Here is an 18,056-nt window from a genome sequence, read left to right as displayed (position 1 = left end):
TCCGCCCAATCCAAGGCAAACTCTCGCGGTACCCAACCCTGATGTCCAGGCTCTTGGTTGTTCTTGGCACCAATGAACTATTGCCGTACGTGAAGAGCCAGAAGGGCCTCAGCCACGGCTCGATCGATATTACCACAGTGTGCGGGTTATCAAGTTTGTGGTGGAAAATAATGTTTCCATTGGAACCGCTACAAGAACTCGGTGTTGAAAGGGGCGATCTCGGGCCAATGGTGGAAGATACGTTGGAGTCATGGTTGCCCTAGCAGTGGGAAAAATAGCATCTCGGGAGAAAAGAGAGTGGTACGACAGAACGTAGACGCTACAAACTTTTACACGTCTGTATCACTTTAGGCAGTAACATTGTTGGGTAAACGACGTAAATACTTACTGCTGATCCGGGGGAAATGCTGTCCCGTCGTCCGTGAGCAATTGCAGGCACACTTCTGTGCCTGTGGGTGGCGGTTGAACCTAGCGGATCGCTATTGGAGCCGTGTCTAGATTCTCGGCGGGACTCGGCCTAAATCCTCCAAAAGTTTAGCATTATTTTTCCAGCGGCCGATCGTTTTGGTCAATGTGCCCAGGGAGGGACCTGAAACGGAAATGGCTCGGGATCGATGGGAGTTTTTGCACCCGACGAAGATGACAAAGCATCAGCTCGGAGCGCCCAGCTTTTCCCAACAAGGAAAGGGCGCTCCCGACCGGCCGGCGACCATTAACGTTCCGATAACTTACATAATCGCTCTAAAGATTTTTCCGCAAAATTCCGACGGACCTGTCCGAAATGGCATCCACCTCTTCTCAACCACAACAGGATACTCTCAAGGCCGCCGTTTTTCAAAGACTACATCCGCGCGTTTACCTTGAACGATTCGTCGCCGAAAATGTCAGACCAGACGGACGCGATTTCGACGCGTGGCGTGATGTTTCTGTGAACGTTGGTGAATCACTTCCTCGTCAAGTTGACCAGGAAGGCTGGATTTCTTACTATTCACAGGCTCGGTCTCGACAGCAAATGGATCCGCACTCGTTCGCCTTGGAGACACAACTGTTGTGTGTGGTGTTAAAGCTGAACTTGCCGAACCAGAGCTGGATGCGCCAAACGTTGGGTTTTTGGGTGCGTCCGTAATTCGTCTTGGCCTGGATACGTTTCTCAATCGGCTCTGTTTCAGTCCCAAATTTGGATTTGCCTGCAATAAGTTCTCCCAAGTTCAAACCAGGTCCCCCGACCGAAGAGGCACAGGTGCTTTCGGACAGGTTGAATGAGGTTCTTGTCAGGTTGGTCTTACGATATTGAAGGGCCTTCGTCGTCATCTCATTTCTCCTCAGTTCTGGTATCATTCCTCTAGAGTCTCTCTGCATCCATCCAGGCAAATCCGTCTGGGTTCTTTACGTGGACGCAACATGCATAAACTACGACGGAAACGCATTCGATGCTACCCTCATCGCGATGGTCGCAGCTCTCAAAAACAGTACGCTTCCCTCCCCCCTTCCCCCAAAAAGCACCCGCTCACCCACTCTCTTTTTTTTTTCTTTCTTCTGTAGCCAAACTTCCTAAAGCGACGTACAACGAGGACATCGGGCTTACGACATGCTCTCGTAAGGTGATGATGCCTTTGCAAATTGAACGCCTTCCGATCGCATTGTCTTTTGGTGTCTTCGATTCGTGAGTGTTATTAGTTATCTCCATTCTCTCCTTCTCAACGGCAGATTAGGTCTCGAATCCTTCCGGACCCAACATCCTTCGAGGAACCTCTCCTCGATACCACGATATCGGTCGTAATCGACGAAAAAGGCCAGTTGATCTCCATATCGCAAGTAGGCACCGACACGCAAGACGCCCTTCTTACATGTACTTCTGCCGCTAGAAAGCGCCATGCCATTCTCACAAAACAAATATACAACTCATCATAGAAATTTCTGATATTCGATTTGATTTTTGGATGCGAGATTATCGAGGCATGACAAACGCGGTTCCGAATGGCAGTTCGCAGATTGAACATCACCTGAGACAAATATTTGATTGCGATAACGTAGGAACAATACCTTGACTATGCGTGCAACTGCTAGCGGCCCACGAACGTAAGATTGAGATAGGTATCAGGATGAGTATGTGGATAGCATTTCAAAATAACAGCCTCAAGTACCATTGCTCGCGTTGCTTCTTTCCTCCCGAGATATGTACGCTTCACTGACACCGATCATACCACCCAGTTATTCACCCCATTATTTGCACGGAAGGCGTTCCTGCGCTCATCATATTCGCCAGGTGTTCGGGCGTAATCATAAGTTATGAGAAGGACCCACTTTCCCGCTTCCATGTGACACCGACCATACTCGATATCCAGCTCTTACCCTGGAACGTGGGCCGTATGCATTGAAATCATAAACACCGAAGAGACCTTCATCTGATAGATCTTGCCCACTGCTGGGATCAGCGTGCACTCACATTCACGAGGTAGCTAGGGGACAGTGTAGATTTCGAGCATCCCTGAAATCCAATTCTATTCATCAAGTAGGGTATTTCATATGATTGGACTTCGGAACTGAACCGGAACATCGACAGTGAGTTTGTCCCAAGTCCTTGATTTCGAGACACGAATTTCACCTGAACATTCGACGTCGCAGGGGGCCGTTAATTACTTGTATAATACACACGTTTGAAAATGAGTTCACAACTTACGCTCTCACGCCGCAGAGAACATCTCGTCAATTCTTCGGACAAGATACAAGCGCTGGTTGCCACTTCTCCTTTAAGTGTTAAAATGCGAGTCAAACACGATTATTGGAACGTGCCCTCGTGTTTTCTCTCCTTCCTTTTCTTGATGCTTCCTTTCAACCCTGTCAGTGCTTTTCTGTCGTCCCCGGGAGGCCCTAATCTCCACTACCGCAATCTTTGTAATAACGGATGCGGCAGTCGCAGCCGAGATTTGGCAACGCGTATCTTGTTTCCGCTCCCCGTGGTTTTCCAGGACGCGATAGTCAACAAACTTCTGTGATGCAGAAAAGTTAGCTTCGAGATCTTCTGCTCTTCAAAAGTCAGGCTGATATGATCCAATGGGGACGACTTTACTTGCGTATTGGTCTGACACTGAGATGGACGGTTACCTGCCACAGATTGAGGAGTGACGTCGCCCTTGACATGCACACTTCCCCACGTCGGGTTTTCATGCCCGTGAACTGATGGCGCTACGAGATAAATGGGTTATCCAATTGGTTACTTTGAAGAGAAGTAAAACTTGATATACGGTATCCCGTTATTCACCTTGGCATGGGCCCTCTGATCTTTCTTCTCGGGTTATGCCTTCAGTACAACCCCATTAGCTTCAACCTAAGCTAGTCTTGTTCGAGCGCCATCTCGTTTTGTTCAATGATTGCGGTGAAAAGGTTCTATACCGCACCATGCCGTCAGATTGTCGGCATAAGTGAATAAACTCACGTACGTCTCAATTGCGCGGAATTTTGTTGTGCGCCATGGCTATTCAGTATTACCGTTTCCTGATCCCAGCAGCTTCAGTAGGTGGCGTATCAAACATTTGCTGAAGGGTTGTCTTATTATTCGCTAGAGCAGGAGATATGCGGTCCAATCTAAGTCCTATTTCCACTGGTTAGGAAATCAGGCATTATCTGTCTGACCGAGGGAGCCTTACGTCTGACTCCGCCCTTAATGGAATACCTACGAGGATCGACGCCGCCTAGAAAGAATTCCGGTTAATGAAGCACTGCATTGTAATAGATGCGCTTACCATTTACTGTTGACAGCCGCGTTCCTGATCTTCAATTTCACTGAATTGTTCCAAAAAGATTGGATATTCTTGACGTTTGACTGCGGCTTGACCTGAAGCTGGGAGCTAACCTTTGACTGAGGGTTTGATGGTCAATGCGAATAGTGTAGGAATTGACTCCACCACAATTTACTTGGGCGTTCGAAGTTCTTCGTCATTTGAATAGACATACTGCCATAATCAAGCCATAATACTTCACGCACGATCTTTCCGGGTGGTGACGACCCAGGTATACCGGAGGATCGTAGTACGGGTGTCGGATGTTGTCCACGGGAATCTGAGTATTCCGGCACACCGACTTGGTGAAGACCGGCTTGAAGTGTTAGCGCTAGTGGCAATTCCTTTGATCGCATGATTCCCTCGGAAAGACATCGGTACCATAATATGAGCGTATACATTGAGACCACGGGCACAGAATAACGAACCACGACAACGTCGAATGGGGTAGTCGGAGGTGGTCTCCTTTTCTGTGATTTCGATGTCACGCTAGTATTCAGTAAAACTAAACCAAGGTCCTTATCAGCCTCGAAGAAACTAAAGGTACCGTAATGAACGGACCAGCGTTTTTTTTGTGGCCAGCTCTGTACCCTCAAACTGAAGCGGAAAGATTAGTACACGAGATCCTGGATTCTCCCCCTGACATCCGCGGAAGGGCACCCACTAAGTTACAATTAGATGCGGGAAACCAGATGCATGGGAATTGACTCTGGCCTGCCAATACGGTGCTGTCAGGCGGTATGCGATCGTGGAGAGTGTGACATTGGCTTCGAAGAAGACCTGGTCGCTGGAAGGCTCTACAGAGGAATCCTGAGTAGCCTAGACAGAATTGATAACTTGCCAATAATACTACACCGATGATTATCAACATACCTCGTGTTCCAGTCTCCTGCTGGGTCAGATATAGCGAGACTGGAGCATGTGTCGGCGGTGTCGGCAGTGGTAAAACTGCTGAACCATCAGAGGACTCCTTGAGTAATCCTTCCAGTTGGCGGACATAAAGATCGTCCGGCCCAAACGTATGGCCATGCTTTACGACCGTATCCATCTCGGGAATGGATGTATATACTTGGGTACAATCTTGCAGCTGAATCTGATATGTTTACCCCGTAGATAGTGAGGGTCTGATCGGCCACCTGTGTGCAGGCGAGTCTGTGAGTCTGTAGTCAGTAATAGGTACGGGAACAAAGTAAAGGGTCTGACTGGATTAAACAAGGAGATCAACGATTCCGTCAACGGGAGACTAACCGATATTAGGCGCTAACATAACGGCCGAGTTCAGCGATTGGTACATATAATCATTACATAGCAGGAATCTTAGAATAGGGCCAGGTGCACGATGTTTGGAGTAATCGATTTTTTTCTTCGATCTTCAGAGGTCTCACACAAGACTTAATCAAACAAAGGCTCGGTCTCTTTCATTTCGTGGGCTGGGAGAAGCTTGCAACTGGCAAGCGCTTGCGCCTTCTACAAGTTCGCCGGGTAAAACGAATAGCACAGTTTTTGTAGGAACAAGGTCGGCATTGGCCAGAAGCAGCTGACAGTCAAGTAGAAGAGCCCGCTTGACTAGGCTTAGCGAAAAGAACCACGGAGGGACATTGGAGATAGGGTGATGATCCAGCATTCGCCAGGCAGCGTATACAGGTCGGCATCCAGAATAATTCCGAGATGTAGTGTGATTGGATGCTTTGGCTGCCTCCTACAGTGAACCGGCAGGAAATGTTTCTATTGCAGAGCTTCGAGAGTTATATTTCAAGAAAAATGCCAGTTAGGGCAGTCCATCATAACGAGTAGAGGAATCCATGAATCGAAGAAGAGAAATAATCTTTTGAATCAAGTTCGATGCCACTTCACAGGGGAATTGTGAGTTCATGTGTAGATGTTATGGACAGCAGCATACCTTTTAACTTTGGAATGCTCCTAATACATGAGTATTCATCAATAAAGGTAAGATACAGCAGGCACGCTCACACGACTAGGCCACATTCTTCATGATAGTTATAGATGTAAACTTCCACACTGCTAGACTAAGATAGCGGCGATGTCCACAGAGCCCTATATGGGACAGCGCAGTGGGCACGTCGAACCGCGAATAGAAAAGCAGATGCGGCAGCAGGGTATAACCGACGCTGATGGCCACATCATTACAAAGCCTGACATAATTTGATGGCCGCGAGACGGCACTGCGCCACATCGAATCGATTTGGGGGAAAACTCAGCGTGCCGATCCGAAGCCGGGCGCGCGCCTGTGCAGAAAATTCTGCTTGTCCCGCTTTTTCATATGAAATAACTTATCTTTTTTCAGTAAAAACTTGTGCATCTTAATTATAGAGCCAATTTCTACTATCAAGCCCCTCCAGAGATCCTGAATGCAACGATTATGCATCCCTGGGCTTCCATTCCATTAGTAATCGATAAATGGGCTTGATTAGGCAATGCAGTCGCGTGAGAGACATCCCACGCACCGTAGTTGAGCAACTGCCTGTGAACCGCTTGCATGCAAGAACAACGCAGGCTCTGGGGAGCTCCCGCCAAGGTTTGTCCGGATTTTAGCATATTTTAGGCCCCAAAAAAGCGAAATCTTTGTCCGTAGATAGCATATTTCAGACCCAAATTTTGAAGCCCTTGTCCGTAGTTAGCATATTTTAGGGCCCCGGGGCCTGGAGGAATGGCACATGGCAGAATCCCTGTAGTTGGAGAAGCACATAGCGAGGACTTATTGGGATCTGAAGGAAGGATGGAAGTGACACTGAAAGTTCATCCAGAAAATGCAAGGCAAAGGGTGCCGAAATTTGACCTAATTTGGCCCGTGGCGCGGACGGACCGGCAGAAGCCTTGTCCGAGTTAGCATATTTTAGGCGCCAATCTTTGCATATTTGAGGCCAAAAATCAGGGTTTTTGCCGGACAAACCTTGGCGGGAGCTTCCCGGGGCCTAACAATGCAAGAGTGAGAAGGCAGGAAAAGAAGCCATCAAAAAAACTAGTCTGAATCGGGTCCTCCTATTTTAGGAGTCGCCGACGGCGCGCCGACATCGGCCATCAAAGGCGTTTCCTACAGTGCTATCAATTACTTTTCGATGCTTAAAGTTATGTATTTGTCTTGCGTGATTTGTTCATCGGATAGGTAAGCGCGCTTGTCTCCGAATTCAGGCTTCTGTCTCATCAGTCGATCGCCCCAATGAAGCCACCTTCTGTGGCGTACACGGACCACCGGCTTCACAAAAGGGCTATTGGCTTTGGATAGCATGGTGATGGTATTATTATACAGATTATTCAAAGATATCCATTCTAAGAAAGGCAGACACATATCTGCTCTCCCACTCTATAGTTTGGCCTGCGATGGTTCCATTTTGCTGTGCACTCCAGAAGCTACGAGACGCTTCGTAGTGTCGCTCCAAATCTGTGGTGCAATTCGTAAGTAATAATATGCTCAATGAAATCAACGCACCTCCGTGCGAGCAATCAGAGTTTTCGAACCAATGGACATCGTCGTGTTGACTATCCGGAGTTCCTCGCCCCTACGTGCCATCAGCTTAGATATGTACAGCGCAGTATTATTGTTGGCAACTCACAAACCGGCTGGGGAATGGTACATCATGTTGATTGACTGTGAAACGGTATTGACTGGTCTCCCAGAGGCCAAGGTATAAGCCATTATTGCCAGAGTGGAACAACTGCAAAGCAGTTCAAACTCGACGATGGTGATCAAGGTGTCTATGTAGGCTCACACTGTCAACCAAGTAAGCAGAGCAACCCCCATGAATTGTCATGGCGCCGTTGACCATATCTAGTAAAAGTGCCTAAGAACAGTTTTGATTGCAGAGAAATACCATTACGCACCTTCGGTCACAACAAGCTTGCACACCACCTCTTCCTTCCTGCTTCGTTGGTTCTTCCGCTTTGGGTATCATAGACACCTCGGAAACAGTCATTCCCGACGTAAACGTGGCACCGAATCCGGTGGGTTCTCCTTCATCTGTCGTCATGCGAAAGATACGCATCGGAAACCCAACGATTCTCTTAATTTCGTCCGATACATTTCCAGCTATAGAGGAGACGTCGTCTGTACTAGAATTCGAGCTTGCCATGAAAAGATGATGAGGTTCATATCAAAAGTATGAAATGGTCGCTTTAAAGGAGCCGGGCCGGAGTAATGTCAAAAGCCGGAAACTGACATTCGTCACGAACATTTTCACGAGGTTTACTTGTCGTTTATACCAGGCTCCGATTGGACGTGCTGAAGACAGCCGTTTATTCGTAATAATGGACAGCGTGCAAACAGAAAGTGCCGTCGAACCACATCTCAGTACGTTCTTAGTACTTGTTGGTCTCTACAACACCATTAGCAAGAACATTTTCGCAGAAACTACGAACCTTCTTATCGACACAAATTTCCCTACATGTCAGGAACTAGACTCTCCTGGAACCATATCCACACCAGGACTCGTTATTTGACGAGCCGTTTTCTCCTCTTGAAGCTGGTCCGGCCCCGGCAGCGCTCATCGATGCACCTCCAATCCCAGGCCTCTTTTTCACCCCTTCGCTCCGTCTTCCCGCAGACCTCGCAGATTCCGTGATGAACTACTGCTTGGAAACCTTCTTCACGTCTGCCAACATCAATCAGATCATGCTCTTCTGTCCGCGCTCCCAGTGCGGACTCACCGTCCTCGGGTCTACCTCCCCTTCTCACTTCACTGCTCGATGTTCTATCCGACCTTCTCAGGCCTACGTTGCCCCCAGAAATCCACTCTTTACTCTTTCCGACTGTCCCTACGCGAGCTAGGCAGGCTATCATTAATCGGTACGATCCTGGTGAGGGGATCACAGCCCCATGTGGATCTTCTGAAGCGGTTTGGGGATGGTATTGTGGGTGTCAGCTTTGGCAGTGGGTGTGTCATGCAGTTCGCGTCTGGATTCGAAGGACCAGGCAGTATGGAGTGTACCTCCGGAGAGAAGTATCATCGTCATGTCAGGAGATGCGAGGTATAACTGGACTCATGGTATTGAGAAGAAGACTGCGGATTATGTGCAGAGTCCGGATATGTCGGCAGCGGATAGAGGTCGATGGGTGGAAAGGACGATGCGGGTGAGTATAACCTTTAGATGGCTGTTGCCAGGAGCAGAGGTTGTGGGTGGCGCTTAAGATATAGATCCCTCCAGGTAAAACCTTCAACTATGTGTAACCTGCAACTTATCATACTTATGATTTACTCGCCAGTTACCAAATGCCCTGATGTTATATAACGTCCTCAATGTCGACCAGCCTTTGACGAGCGGCGGCTACTATGTAATAACTGGAAACCCAATTGAACGCATGATCAATTCAGTCTGCTACTAGTGCACTTACAAAGTTAGATCCTCGCCACCCCTTCGACTGGACCTTTCTTTGTGAGATCCCGTTGAAGCTAGGATGGATTCCGAGACGGGCTAGTATCTTGACAGGCTGCACTACGCCGCTCACAACCGTATCGTCGCTCTTCGCATCAACACTTTGGACGACTCCACAAATGATAAAAGAACATCCAGAAGTGACAGGAAATGCTCCAGATGATGTCAAGCAGTGCCAGCGCGTCTTTCTTGCTGTCGGACAAACAAAAGGATTCGCGCATCAGATTCTTTCGGGACTGTCTATATCCCATGTTTCCCTTGACCCCTCGCCAGAGCAGTACACGAGGGACCAATCCAAAGTTACATGTTCGTTGACGGTGACTGAGGGTACGTCAGCGGTTCGTAAACCATAGATCATGATGGGTTTAACGAGGCGTTAGATATGCTGGACGCAATACCAGGATGCTTGCATGGAGGCTGCAGTGCATTTATAATCGATGCGCGAGTGTTTGTTCTCATGCCGTTGTTTTCTTTGTGCTGATATCGCTAAAGATGCTCTACACTTGGTCTGGTAGCCTATGTGCTGTGCAAGACCACCAGCTGCGATTGGGATAAGATCTACACAATTTCGCAGACTTTGGACGTGGTATATCACTCGCCAGCTTTATTGTAAGTTCTGATGACAAATGATTGATAAAATATGTGATAAATTTACATCGTCAACAGGGGAGATAAGCTGAACATTGTCAACACTAGCATGAGCGTCGGAGCGAGAACCATGTCAGTACGCACAGAGGTAAGGCTCGTCAAGTAGATCAACAGCAAACACCCTGACCAATCAATACAAAGATATGGAATACGACGCGCCGGTGCCTTGTGGCTTCAGGTGTTCATCTCAAGATGCTCCCATCATCGTCTCGAGCAAATATGTGAATTGTGTATCTCGTAGCATAGCCAGGGAAGAGTGTCGAAACAGTTACATGACGAAACATAGCACACCTAAAAAGATACGGAACGAGATTATGACAGAATAAACAATGATCAGTCGTATCTTGAACTTTTCTTCAGAGGCGGAGTACGTGACCGCGACCTAGAGCGCGACCGCCTTCCTCCACCACGACCACCACGACCGCCTCGTCGGCCCCAGCCTGTCTCACGAGGCGGAGGCGAATTCCCCCGGTCACCGCGCCTCGGAGGCGGCACACGGCTATCTTCCAAGTCCCTATCCCCAACCCCGCCACCACGTCCACCACCGCGCCCCCGAAGACCGTTCGAGTCGCCCCTCCAATGCCCGCCTCCTCCACGAACCATCACCGGACTTCCACCAATCCCTGGCCCTCCAGCTTTCCAGCCATTGAAAGGCGGCGCTCGTGTATTCGATTCGGGCGGCGCTACGCTTTTTGGGAGAAACACCGCAACCAAGAGGTAGTCGCCCGGAACGAAACGTAGCTCGTCGAGCGTTCGCTCCTCTCGTTCACGCTCTGTGGGCTCGCGGTTCTCTCCGTCGATGTCTTCGAGGAGACGTGGTGCGGTGCTGGTCAGTGATCCTGGTTCACCGAGGATGTCACGGGAGTAGACCTGGCCTAGGTCTTTTGAGGCAAAGCGGCCTTTGTTGCCTGGGTCGGCGTATACGGTACGGAAGGAGAAACGCGCGAGTGGGTGTCGGTATTCTTGAATCATGGGCGTGCTGTTACGGATAGTAGTCAGAACTTCTCGGAGAGTGGCGTCCTTCCTGCAATCATTAATTCACTACAGAAAAAAACATATAGATATAATTACGCACCAAGTGAATATCTGTTGTTCATCAGTGGTAGGAAGCGGGCCATCCTCAAACTGACCTATCCGGTGAAAGCTGCCGATTTTAATGAATGTTCGTATGAGGAAGGGTGCTGTCTGAAAAAATGGTTAGAAACCGAGAATATTACGACAGCATTCACCCACCTTTTCCCTAGATACGATAGGTTGACCGGCAGGTGTCGTCTCGTTCATGGTGAAGAAGGTTGGGTCTGGTATATTTCTGTCGCCAAATAGGGAAGCGTCCTAGGCTCGGAGCCAGACAATCAGATGACATAATCGTGCGGAGACTGAAATAAATGATGACGGATCGACTTTTAACAATTTTGAAAAATGGTGAGAAAAAATGAAAATGAACAAAAAGTGAAAAAGTGAAAAGAAGAAAAAAGCGAAAAAAATAAAATAAAACCTTTCAAAAAAAAGAAAAAAGAAAAGAAAAACGAAGAAAAAGAAAAGAAAGAAAGAAACGGAAATTTTTTGAAAAAAAATGAAAACAACGAAAAATGAAAAAAAAAGGATGAAAGAAAATGAAAAAATGAACAGTGAATAAATCTCAATGAACGAAAATAGTTTGGACCTTCCTACACATCAAAGCGCGTCTGTTCTCTCCAAACCTCTCTTCTCCACGCCATTGGAGATGGAGCGGATTGAGTACAGGCTCGAGGTGGGCAATAACTCTTTTTCGTTGTTTTCAAGAATGCCGAAATAGCAATAAATTTCTCACGCCCGATTCCGTGTGAGCAAAAAAGACTCAAGCGAGAGATAAGCACCTTATCGAGAGTATAAATGGTCGCTAACTCAATCACGAAGGTATATTCCGGCGATGAGAAACCGACCCCTTCTTACGCTCTCGGCAAAGATTAGGGATGCTTCGACATCCACTGGCAATTACTACTGTTAATACTTTGGCTAGCCGCTATACTCACATACAACGTCTCCCCTCGGCCGTCAAAAGCTGATGTCCCGTCGGCAATTAGAAAGCATAACACCGATAAAACGATAACAAGAACGGACGCTTATCTATATGTCATATCCATATAAATACCTCGCCTGCGAGCCAAGATCTTCCTATCATTCTCATCATGCCTAGCCATCAACACTACGAGAGACTTAAGGATCCCGAGTCAGACCTTATCGAACCCGGTAAACGGCGCTGGCGCTTTGGTCTTGTGTCTCTTGTCGTTATCGCCATTGTTTCTCTTATATCTCTGCACAATACAGACCTTTGGCGGTTCTTTGACGAGTCAGAGTTACCATCATCGTCGACCATCGAGACTTCGGAGCCGACGGCTCTCAAGCAGTGTGCATCTTCGCTTCCACCTCCAGTTGACCCCCCTGCTCCGCTCAATGTCTGGGCATCCTTAACTGTTGCTGAGACCACAGAGATTCAACGATGGCTGGAAGCCCCAGAGAGGGGACTTAATCTAACGAGAGCCAGCATATCTACTTTCTCCGACAATGTCATTTTCATGATCGAGTTGTATTATCCTCCAAAGTCTGCAGCTCTGGAGTACTTGGCTTCTCCAGACGCGATTTCTCCTCCCGACAAGTTTGCCAGAGTTACCATTCATCATGGTGTGGAGCCGGTGATTCGAGACTATCTCGTTGGACCGCTTCCCGTTGGGCCTGACACAAGGATGGAACCCCTCACTGATATCTATCATCGGGAGGATATACCGTTCCATGCTGGCGGCTATGCCATTGGTTCCGAGCTTTCTCTTGTCGTTTCCCAAATTGCGCCTGACTTTGGAGACGCGCTATTCGTACGTATGTCCGCCTGTAATCGATCATCTGCTTAATAGTCGCGCTGCTAGGAACTTTTTGGAGGCGTGGCTCGTGGTTATGAAAACGACACCTTGATTGTAGGGGCATCGGCGCCGTTCAGCTTTGATGGAAGCTTTCGCCGTATGTAGCCTCTTAGTTGCAGATCTCTTTTGTGGCCAATAATGCTACTATTCAAGGTTTATGGCTCAATTGGAAGCTCAACACTCCGGGTCCATGGTTACACCCGGTCAACTTCTTCCAGTACGTAGACATTAGCGGGACAGATCCCTCTCTTTGGAAGGTTTTGAAGGTAAGTCACTACCATTCCACCCCAATATCAAACTGAACTCAATGTCAACAGGTAGTCTATAACCACCAAGTCTTCAATTCGACGGAGTCCTTCATGGAAGCTTTCCGGAACGGGACTCTGGTGCGCCTTCCTGAGCGACCTGAAAACAAGGACCTGTCATGGACCACGAGGAAACGCGTAGGCAAACAACGCGATCTCGATCACCTTCCCGGACCTCGATCGGTGTCCTTTGCTGGGTTGAGATTCCGCGTCGACAAAGCGCGCCAGTACATCACTTGGATGGGATGGAGCATGTACCTTGGGTTTGACCGAGATATGGGCCTGAGCCTATGGAATATCGGCTTCAAGGGAGAGAGGATCATCTATCAGGTATGTAGTGTCTCTTTCCATGGTTGACGCGGATATGACCAACATGGTCGTACCCTACAGCTTGCACCTCAAGAAGCGATTGCCCAATACGGCGAGTGATAGACATTCCCGGTACGGCTTCTACAATGCTGATATTCATATCATATAGGCGGAAATGACCCTATGCAAACGACTACGGACATGGCTCGATCGCTATTTTGGCATGGGCTGGCTCCGTTCGAGATATGCTTCCCGGATATGACTGTCCCCACGAGGCTGTATACCTTCCAATGACAACCTACGCCAGCACGGGTAGTGTTGTTCAGAAAGAGGGCAGTGTGCATATTTGAGCAAGACACGGCTAGACCCATCACTCGTCCACGCCGGGTACATGCAAGGCGAATTCGGCGCTGTTAAAGGGTATATACTTACTGTACGGAGTATCAGCACGGTCGGAAAGTAAGCATCTTCGAGTTTAGACTGATTCCTCGTGGATATTAATTTTATCTTCAGTTATGATTATCGTGAGTAACCGTATCGACTTTTACCTTTCCGGCTTCCAGCAATATTTTCGCTGACTCATTTTCTAACAGTGGTAAGCTTCTTGGCCTTTTCCGCGTAGATTTGGGATAACCTTCTCTTCGTCAGTTTGATTATATGTTCCAATTGGATGGAACCATCGAGGTGCGCGTGTCCGCCTCGGGATATCTTCAAGGTGGGTATTGGGATCCCAAACAAGATGGATACGGAGGAAGAATTCGCGAGACAACGAGTCAGTATTGATAAGCCTGTTCAATGGTAGAACGTCTAAGACAAGCTCACAGTGGGGAATCTCCACGACCATGTTATCAATTTCAAGTGAGTTAGCGTGTGTTCTACAAGTAGGTATTCCTCACTGACATCCTGATAGGGTCGATTTCGACATAGGTGGCATCGAGAACTCGCTTTTGGAAACGACAACGAACCAAGAGGTCATTACTCAACCTTGGTTCGACGATGACTGGGGACAGGAGGTTATTCAGCAGAAAATCACGAAGAAAATCATCGAGAACGAGAATGATGCTCTGCTCAAATATCCTCAGAATTTCCAAGGCGGCTATTCCATTATCAATCAAGATAACAAAAACGCCTGGGGTCTTCCTCGCGGATATGCCATACATCCGGGATATTCTCCCATTCATAACGTTAGTAATGCCCATCTCGTTCACCCGTTAGTTGCCTTTTACAAAGATATACAGACGGTCGTGGGCTCGAAGCGGCTTCTCAACAATGCTAATTGGGCTAGATATAACCTGGCAGTGTCCCATCGTAAAGAGACTGAGCCTTCTTCGAGCGCTATCTGGAACATGAACCTTCCAGGAAAGCCTGTCGTAGATTTCCATAACTTCTTCGACGGAGAAAACATCACGCAGACGGATCTGGTTGCTTGGGTAAACGTTGGTATGCATCATCTTCCGGTTAGCGAAGATTCGCCCAACACCAAGACCAACGTCGCGGCATCCAGGTGTGTCGTGACATTCATTCATATTTTATATCTCCCTAATAAACGTAATGTGTAGCTTCATCTTGACGCCATGGAATTATTTCGACTCGGACCCTTCCATGGAGTCGAGCAATGCTATTTTACTGAAAATTCCCGAAAAGTCGGGAGAGTCTTTCGGATATGACGATTATGGCGTTAAGCAGGAATATACCTGTATCCCGCAAGTCCCGAGTCCTTTCGAATATTCGTTTGTAGACGTATTTGATGCCGACGGGATGCTTCAAGCCCCTAGCCTTGAAGAGCTGAGGAAGAACGCGTGCGTATGGTTATTTGATCAACAATATTTGCCTGCTCATCCTTCTTTACCCAGGGAATGGCACCATCGCATAAAGGTAGAGCTCTAGATGTGTTATTTGTCATGGGTATACAGAAGTACAATGGAAGAATCAAATCACCCCTGGTCATTATATAAATGCGTGAGAATGATAATGATGATGAATCATTACTTCAATGCACATGTTCCACCTCCACTTTATCTTCTTGTTCACTCGGCTTCTTTTCTCCTTGCAAGTCTTCTTCGACACGCTTGTTTTGCTCTTCTTTGATATCGCTTTCGTAAACTAAGGCAAGATTTAATATGATTAACGCAAGATATATCAAACACTCACGAAAAGATAATTCTTCGAGCGTCTTGTGGGCCGTCTCCGGGAAGAGAAAGTAGATAGTGAGCACCTCAATGAGAATCCAGACGACATAGCTGCAGATCTAGGTCAGCACCTGTTATTTATACAACACTAGAGCCTGATTAACCTGAGATAGTATTTCCAACCTGTAGGAGTATGTTCATATGACGCCGCCAATTTCAAGGCTCGTGGTACGCACCAGCGTTAGCTATCCCGATCGGGTTAACGAACTGGTTGAAAAAGCCGGCCATACGACTGAACCATTGAAACACAGTGATTCCTTTGGCTCGGACGTGGAAAGGGAACAACTCGACCAGGAACGCTGGAGGTAGAGTTAGTATCGTAGTTGCGCGTATTGAACCGACTCACTGTATGTCAATGCGTTGAAGGCCATGTTGTAGGCCGGACTGTAGAGAAAGATAAACCTATTCAGGCTGTTAGCGGGGTTTGCTTTGCTGGGAGGAGGGTGCATACACGATGACGGCAACCGAGGATCCGTGGCTCTCCGTTCGGGTGTAATTTGCGCTAGCCACCGTCCATCCCGTGAATATGAGAAGGATAGATATAGTACCCGTCTGGGTGGTGACGCTTAGTCATAATGCAATTTTTGCCGGGATAATACATACCAAGTATATAGTCCTCCGGTTGAATCGAGACACGGTCAGGGCGAACAGGGTGCCGTTGAAAAAGCCTCAGCATGTGTTCGCCAAGTTGATGAGATTCTTGGTCCGATTGTCTGTCACGCCGACGTTGTCCAAGATTCGAGCCAAGTAATACCTATGAAAGGGTTCAATGCTAGGTACGGGTAATATTAATTAGCGTCACGTACGATGTCAGGCCATTACCACTCCACTGAGTGAAAAGGCCCAATAAAGAGCCGATGACGAGACGTTTCCTCATGCCAGAAGTAGTAACCAGCTCCATCCAACTAGTTTTGGCCGTCTCCTTTTCTAATTCCAAAGTCTTCTCAATCTGGGCGTATTCGGCTTTCACAAACTCAGAGTCAACGTCGCCTTCGGCGTGGTACTTAACGAGGGATCGCATATGCTTCTTCGCCTCTACCTCTGGAAATGAGCCATCTCGGGGAGTCCGGAATGAAAAAGATGAAGGTGACCTGCATCAGGCTAGGAACGACTTGAACGAGGGACGGGATACGCCAGCCCCAGTTGCTGTCCATGTTGAATGTGCCGAGCGTAATGCCAGCAGCAACGATCGATCCTTAAGATGGAATAAGTCAAGGCGGTAGGAAAAGACAGCGAGAAACGAACCTATAAACCAGCAAGAATTGAAGAGGGAGCCCAAAATGGCGCGCTCCTTAGGGTGTGACAATTCTGAAGCAGGGCTACGTAAACTGTGTGCTCAGACGTAGCTACTGCATGCATACCTCCAATGAGTGATGAAGCAGCGACGATCGCAAATGGAATACCGAAGCCCAAGACAAGACGAGAGCATACGAACATTGCGACTTATTAGCCGGAACACAGTCAGTTAAAAAAACTGTAGAAGAGCACATTAGACGTACAGTTATGAGATGCTGCCTGGAGAGCCGCGCCTATTATCATGAGAATACTTCCGAAGACAATCGCCCACCGCCGTCCCAAGTGATCAGTGACATACGGCACTATAGGGAGTACAACGATAGCGCCAAGGGAATAAATTGCCGACATTAGCCCAAGAAGTGTAGACCGAGGAGAGTGGTAAACTATAATTGATGTTAGTGATGCTTTCGGTCCTAAAAGACGAAAGTTCGATATTCACAAGTATCCCAGGAGTCCACAGCTTGTAGGCCATTCATCATTGAAGAATCAAATCTGGCAGTCGACGTTCAAAGCAGTGGAGAAATGCAGAGTTCTTCTCCTCACCCACTAGTCATCTCCACCCCGATACATGTCGGAAACAGGAGTATGTAGAGCAGGCGTAGGTTTGGTTTCCGATACCATGGCGTCTTGTCCTGTGCTGCTAGGACGAGATACCAAGTCTGCAACATTGTTACTGTCGTCCTGTAGAGCCATCGGTGCTGATGAAGAAACGGCCGAGGGGAGATGGGTAGTAGGTAGAACAGCGCGTTATCGACTTTAAGAAGCGCTTCATACATAGTTGCGTGAGCCCACGACTGACATATTTCTCCAGAGATTCACCGCAACACGCACTTAGCAAGAGCAAAGGTGCGGTAAGATTCTCCGATTCTGAAAACTCTCTTGAGCGAAGCGCCGGTACCTGTGTGGGGAATCTCCGGTGGGGTAATCGATCCATGTCACAAACCAAGGAACAAGACTTGAATCCGCAGTCACACTTGGCACATTCTTGATGCGGAGAGACCCTCAAAGGTGAATTCCAGTCGGAATATGTCCGGAGAAGAAGGTTAAGATTGACAGGCAGATATAGGTGACCCATGATCTAAGGGTGAAAGGGTGGGCGCGAGAGTTATATTCGATATCAAGGAAATATTAGCCGAACCCGGATCATAGTTAAGCAGAAGAAAGAGAAGGCTACAGCTGTCGGATGGCAGCTTCGCGTCCCTTACGACCTTCGGAACTTCCCCGTGAAAGCAGGAAGTGTCACGGAGC

At 48.0% G+C, this 18,056-nt stretch overlaps 8 protein-coding genes across 8 annotated transcripts; 4 read left to right on the top strand and 4 right to left on the bottom strand.

The window, feature by feature from the left end:
- Window positions 1–781: 781 nt before the first annotated feature.
- On the top strand, window positions 782–1,911 carry EV420DRAFT_1622832 (ribosomal protein S5 domain 2-like protein; the record flags this gene model as incomplete). The annotated part of the gene is made up of 6 exons (XM_060475863.1): window positions 782–938; window positions 995–1,114; window positions 1,170–1,275; window positions 1,327–1,469; window positions 1,543–1,663; window positions 1,713–1,911. 6 exons carry the CDS (start codon window positions 782–784, stop codon window positions 1,909–1,911), a joined length of 846 nt encoding a protein of 281 aa, XP_060324890.1.
- Window positions 1,912–3,485: 1,574 nt separating this feature from the next.
- Window positions 3,486–5,009, bottom strand: EV420DRAFT_1768438 (uncharacterized protein; the record flags this gene model as incomplete). Its single annotated transcript, XM_060480967.1, has 6 exons — window positions 4,653–5,009; window positions 4,444–4,576; window positions 3,986–4,376; window positions 3,751–3,859; window positions 3,648–3,692; window positions 3,486–3,601 (listed from the first exon to the last, which is right to left on the bottom strand). Exons 1-6 carry the CDS (start codon window positions 4,825–4,827, stop codon window positions 3,486–3,488), a joined length of 969 nt encoding a protein of 322 aa, XP_060324889.1. The 5' UTR covers window positions 4,828–5,009.
- Window positions 5,010–6,941: 1,932 nt separating this feature from the next.
- Window positions 6,942–8,055, bottom strand: EV420DRAFT_1575396 (uncharacterized protein). The gene is made up of 3 exons (XM_060474463.1): window positions 7,645–8,055; window positions 7,508–7,566; window positions 6,942–7,470 (listed from the first exon to the last, which is right to left on the bottom strand). Exons 1-3 carry the CDS (start codon window positions 7,865–7,867, stop codon window positions 7,348–7,350), a joined length of 405 nt encoding a protein of 134 aa, XP_060324888.1. The 5' UTR covers window positions 7,868–8,055; the 3' UTR covers window positions 6,942–7,347.
- On the top strand, window positions 8,043–8,922 carry EV420DRAFT_1631407 (uncharacterized protein; the record flags this gene model as incomplete). Its single annotated transcript, XM_060476150.1, has 4 exons — window positions 8,043–8,096; window positions 8,221–8,384; window positions 8,431–8,612; window positions 8,657–8,922. 4 exons carry the CDS (start codon window positions 8,043–8,045, stop codon window positions 8,920–8,922), a joined length of 666 nt encoding a protein of 221 aa, XP_060324887.1.
- Window positions 8,902–10,094, top strand: EV420DRAFT_1014829 (uncharacterized protein). The gene is made up of 6 exons (XM_060465324.1): window positions 8,902–8,939; window positions 8,998–9,494; window positions 9,548–9,608; window positions 9,660–9,776; window positions 9,834–9,903; window positions 9,957–10,094. Exons 2-6 carry the CDS (start codon window positions 9,287–9,289, stop codon window positions 10,038–10,040), a joined length of 540 nt encoding a protein of 179 aa, XP_060324886.1. The 5' UTR covers window positions 8,902–8,939; window positions 8,998–9,286; the 3' UTR covers window positions 10,041–10,094.
- EV420DRAFT_1751934 (histone deacetylase complex protein) lies at window positions 9,660–11,096 on the bottom strand (the record flags this gene model as incomplete). The annotated part of the gene is made up of 4 exons (XM_060480385.1): window positions 9,660–9,776; window positions 9,834–10,839; window positions 10,891–11,000; window positions 11,049–11,096. The coding sequence occupies 3 exons, from the start codon at window positions 11,094–11,096 to the stop codon at window positions 10,149–10,151; spliced, it is 849 nt and encodes a 282-aa protein (XP_060324885.1). The 3' UTR covers window positions 9,660–9,776; window positions 9,834–10,148.
- An 887-nt stretch (window positions 11,097–11,983) lies between these two features.
- EV420DRAFT_1622828 (copper amine oxidase) lies at window positions 11,984–15,210 on the top strand (the record flags this gene model as incomplete). The annotated part of the gene is made up of 13 exons (XM_060475862.1): window positions 11,984–12,664; window positions 12,716–12,806; window positions 12,863–12,975; window positions 13,027–13,344; window positions 13,405–13,435; window positions 13,567–13,643; window positions 13,679–13,774; window positions 13,972–14,095; window positions 14,148–14,181; window positions 14,234–14,507; window positions 14,562–14,827; window positions 14,883–15,122; window positions 15,177–15,210. 13 exons carry the CDS (start codon window positions 11,984–11,986, stop codon window positions 15,208–15,210), a joined length of 2,379 nt encoding a protein of 792 aa, XP_060324884.1.
- Window positions 15,211–15,313: 103 nt separating this feature from the next.
- On the bottom strand, window positions 15,314–17,476 carry EV420DRAFT_1622827 (major facilitator superfamily domain-containing protein; the record flags this gene model as incomplete). Its single annotated transcript, XM_060475861.1, is given in 14 exon segments — window positions 15,314–15,426; window positions 15,475–15,563; window positions 15,617–15,635; window positions 15,689–15,811; window positions 15,859–15,914; window positions 15,964–16,064; window positions 16,233–16,266; window positions 16,319–16,502; window positions 16,522–16,707; window positions 16,758–16,820; window positions 16,874–16,954; window positions 17,012–17,191; window positions 17,248–17,300; window positions 17,352–17,476. 14 exon segments carry the CDS (start codon window positions 17,474–17,476, stop codon window positions 15,314–15,316), a joined length of 1,407 nt encoding a protein of 468 aa, XP_060324883.1.
- Between the last annotated feature and the right edge of the window lie 580 nt (window positions 17,477–18,056).

This window comes from Desarmillaria tabescens, assembly GCF_030435595.1.
Source record: "Desarmillaria tabescens strain CCBAS 213 chromosome Unknown EV420scaffold_56, whole genome shotgun sequence".
In the NCBI taxonomy this organism is placed as follows: Eukaryota; Fungi; Basidiomycota; class Agaricomycetes; order Agaricales; family Physalacriaceae; genus Desarmillaria; species Desarmillaria tabescens.
Note: the sequence above shows the minus strand (reverse complement) of the source record. Positions and strands in the feature narration are given on the sequence as shown.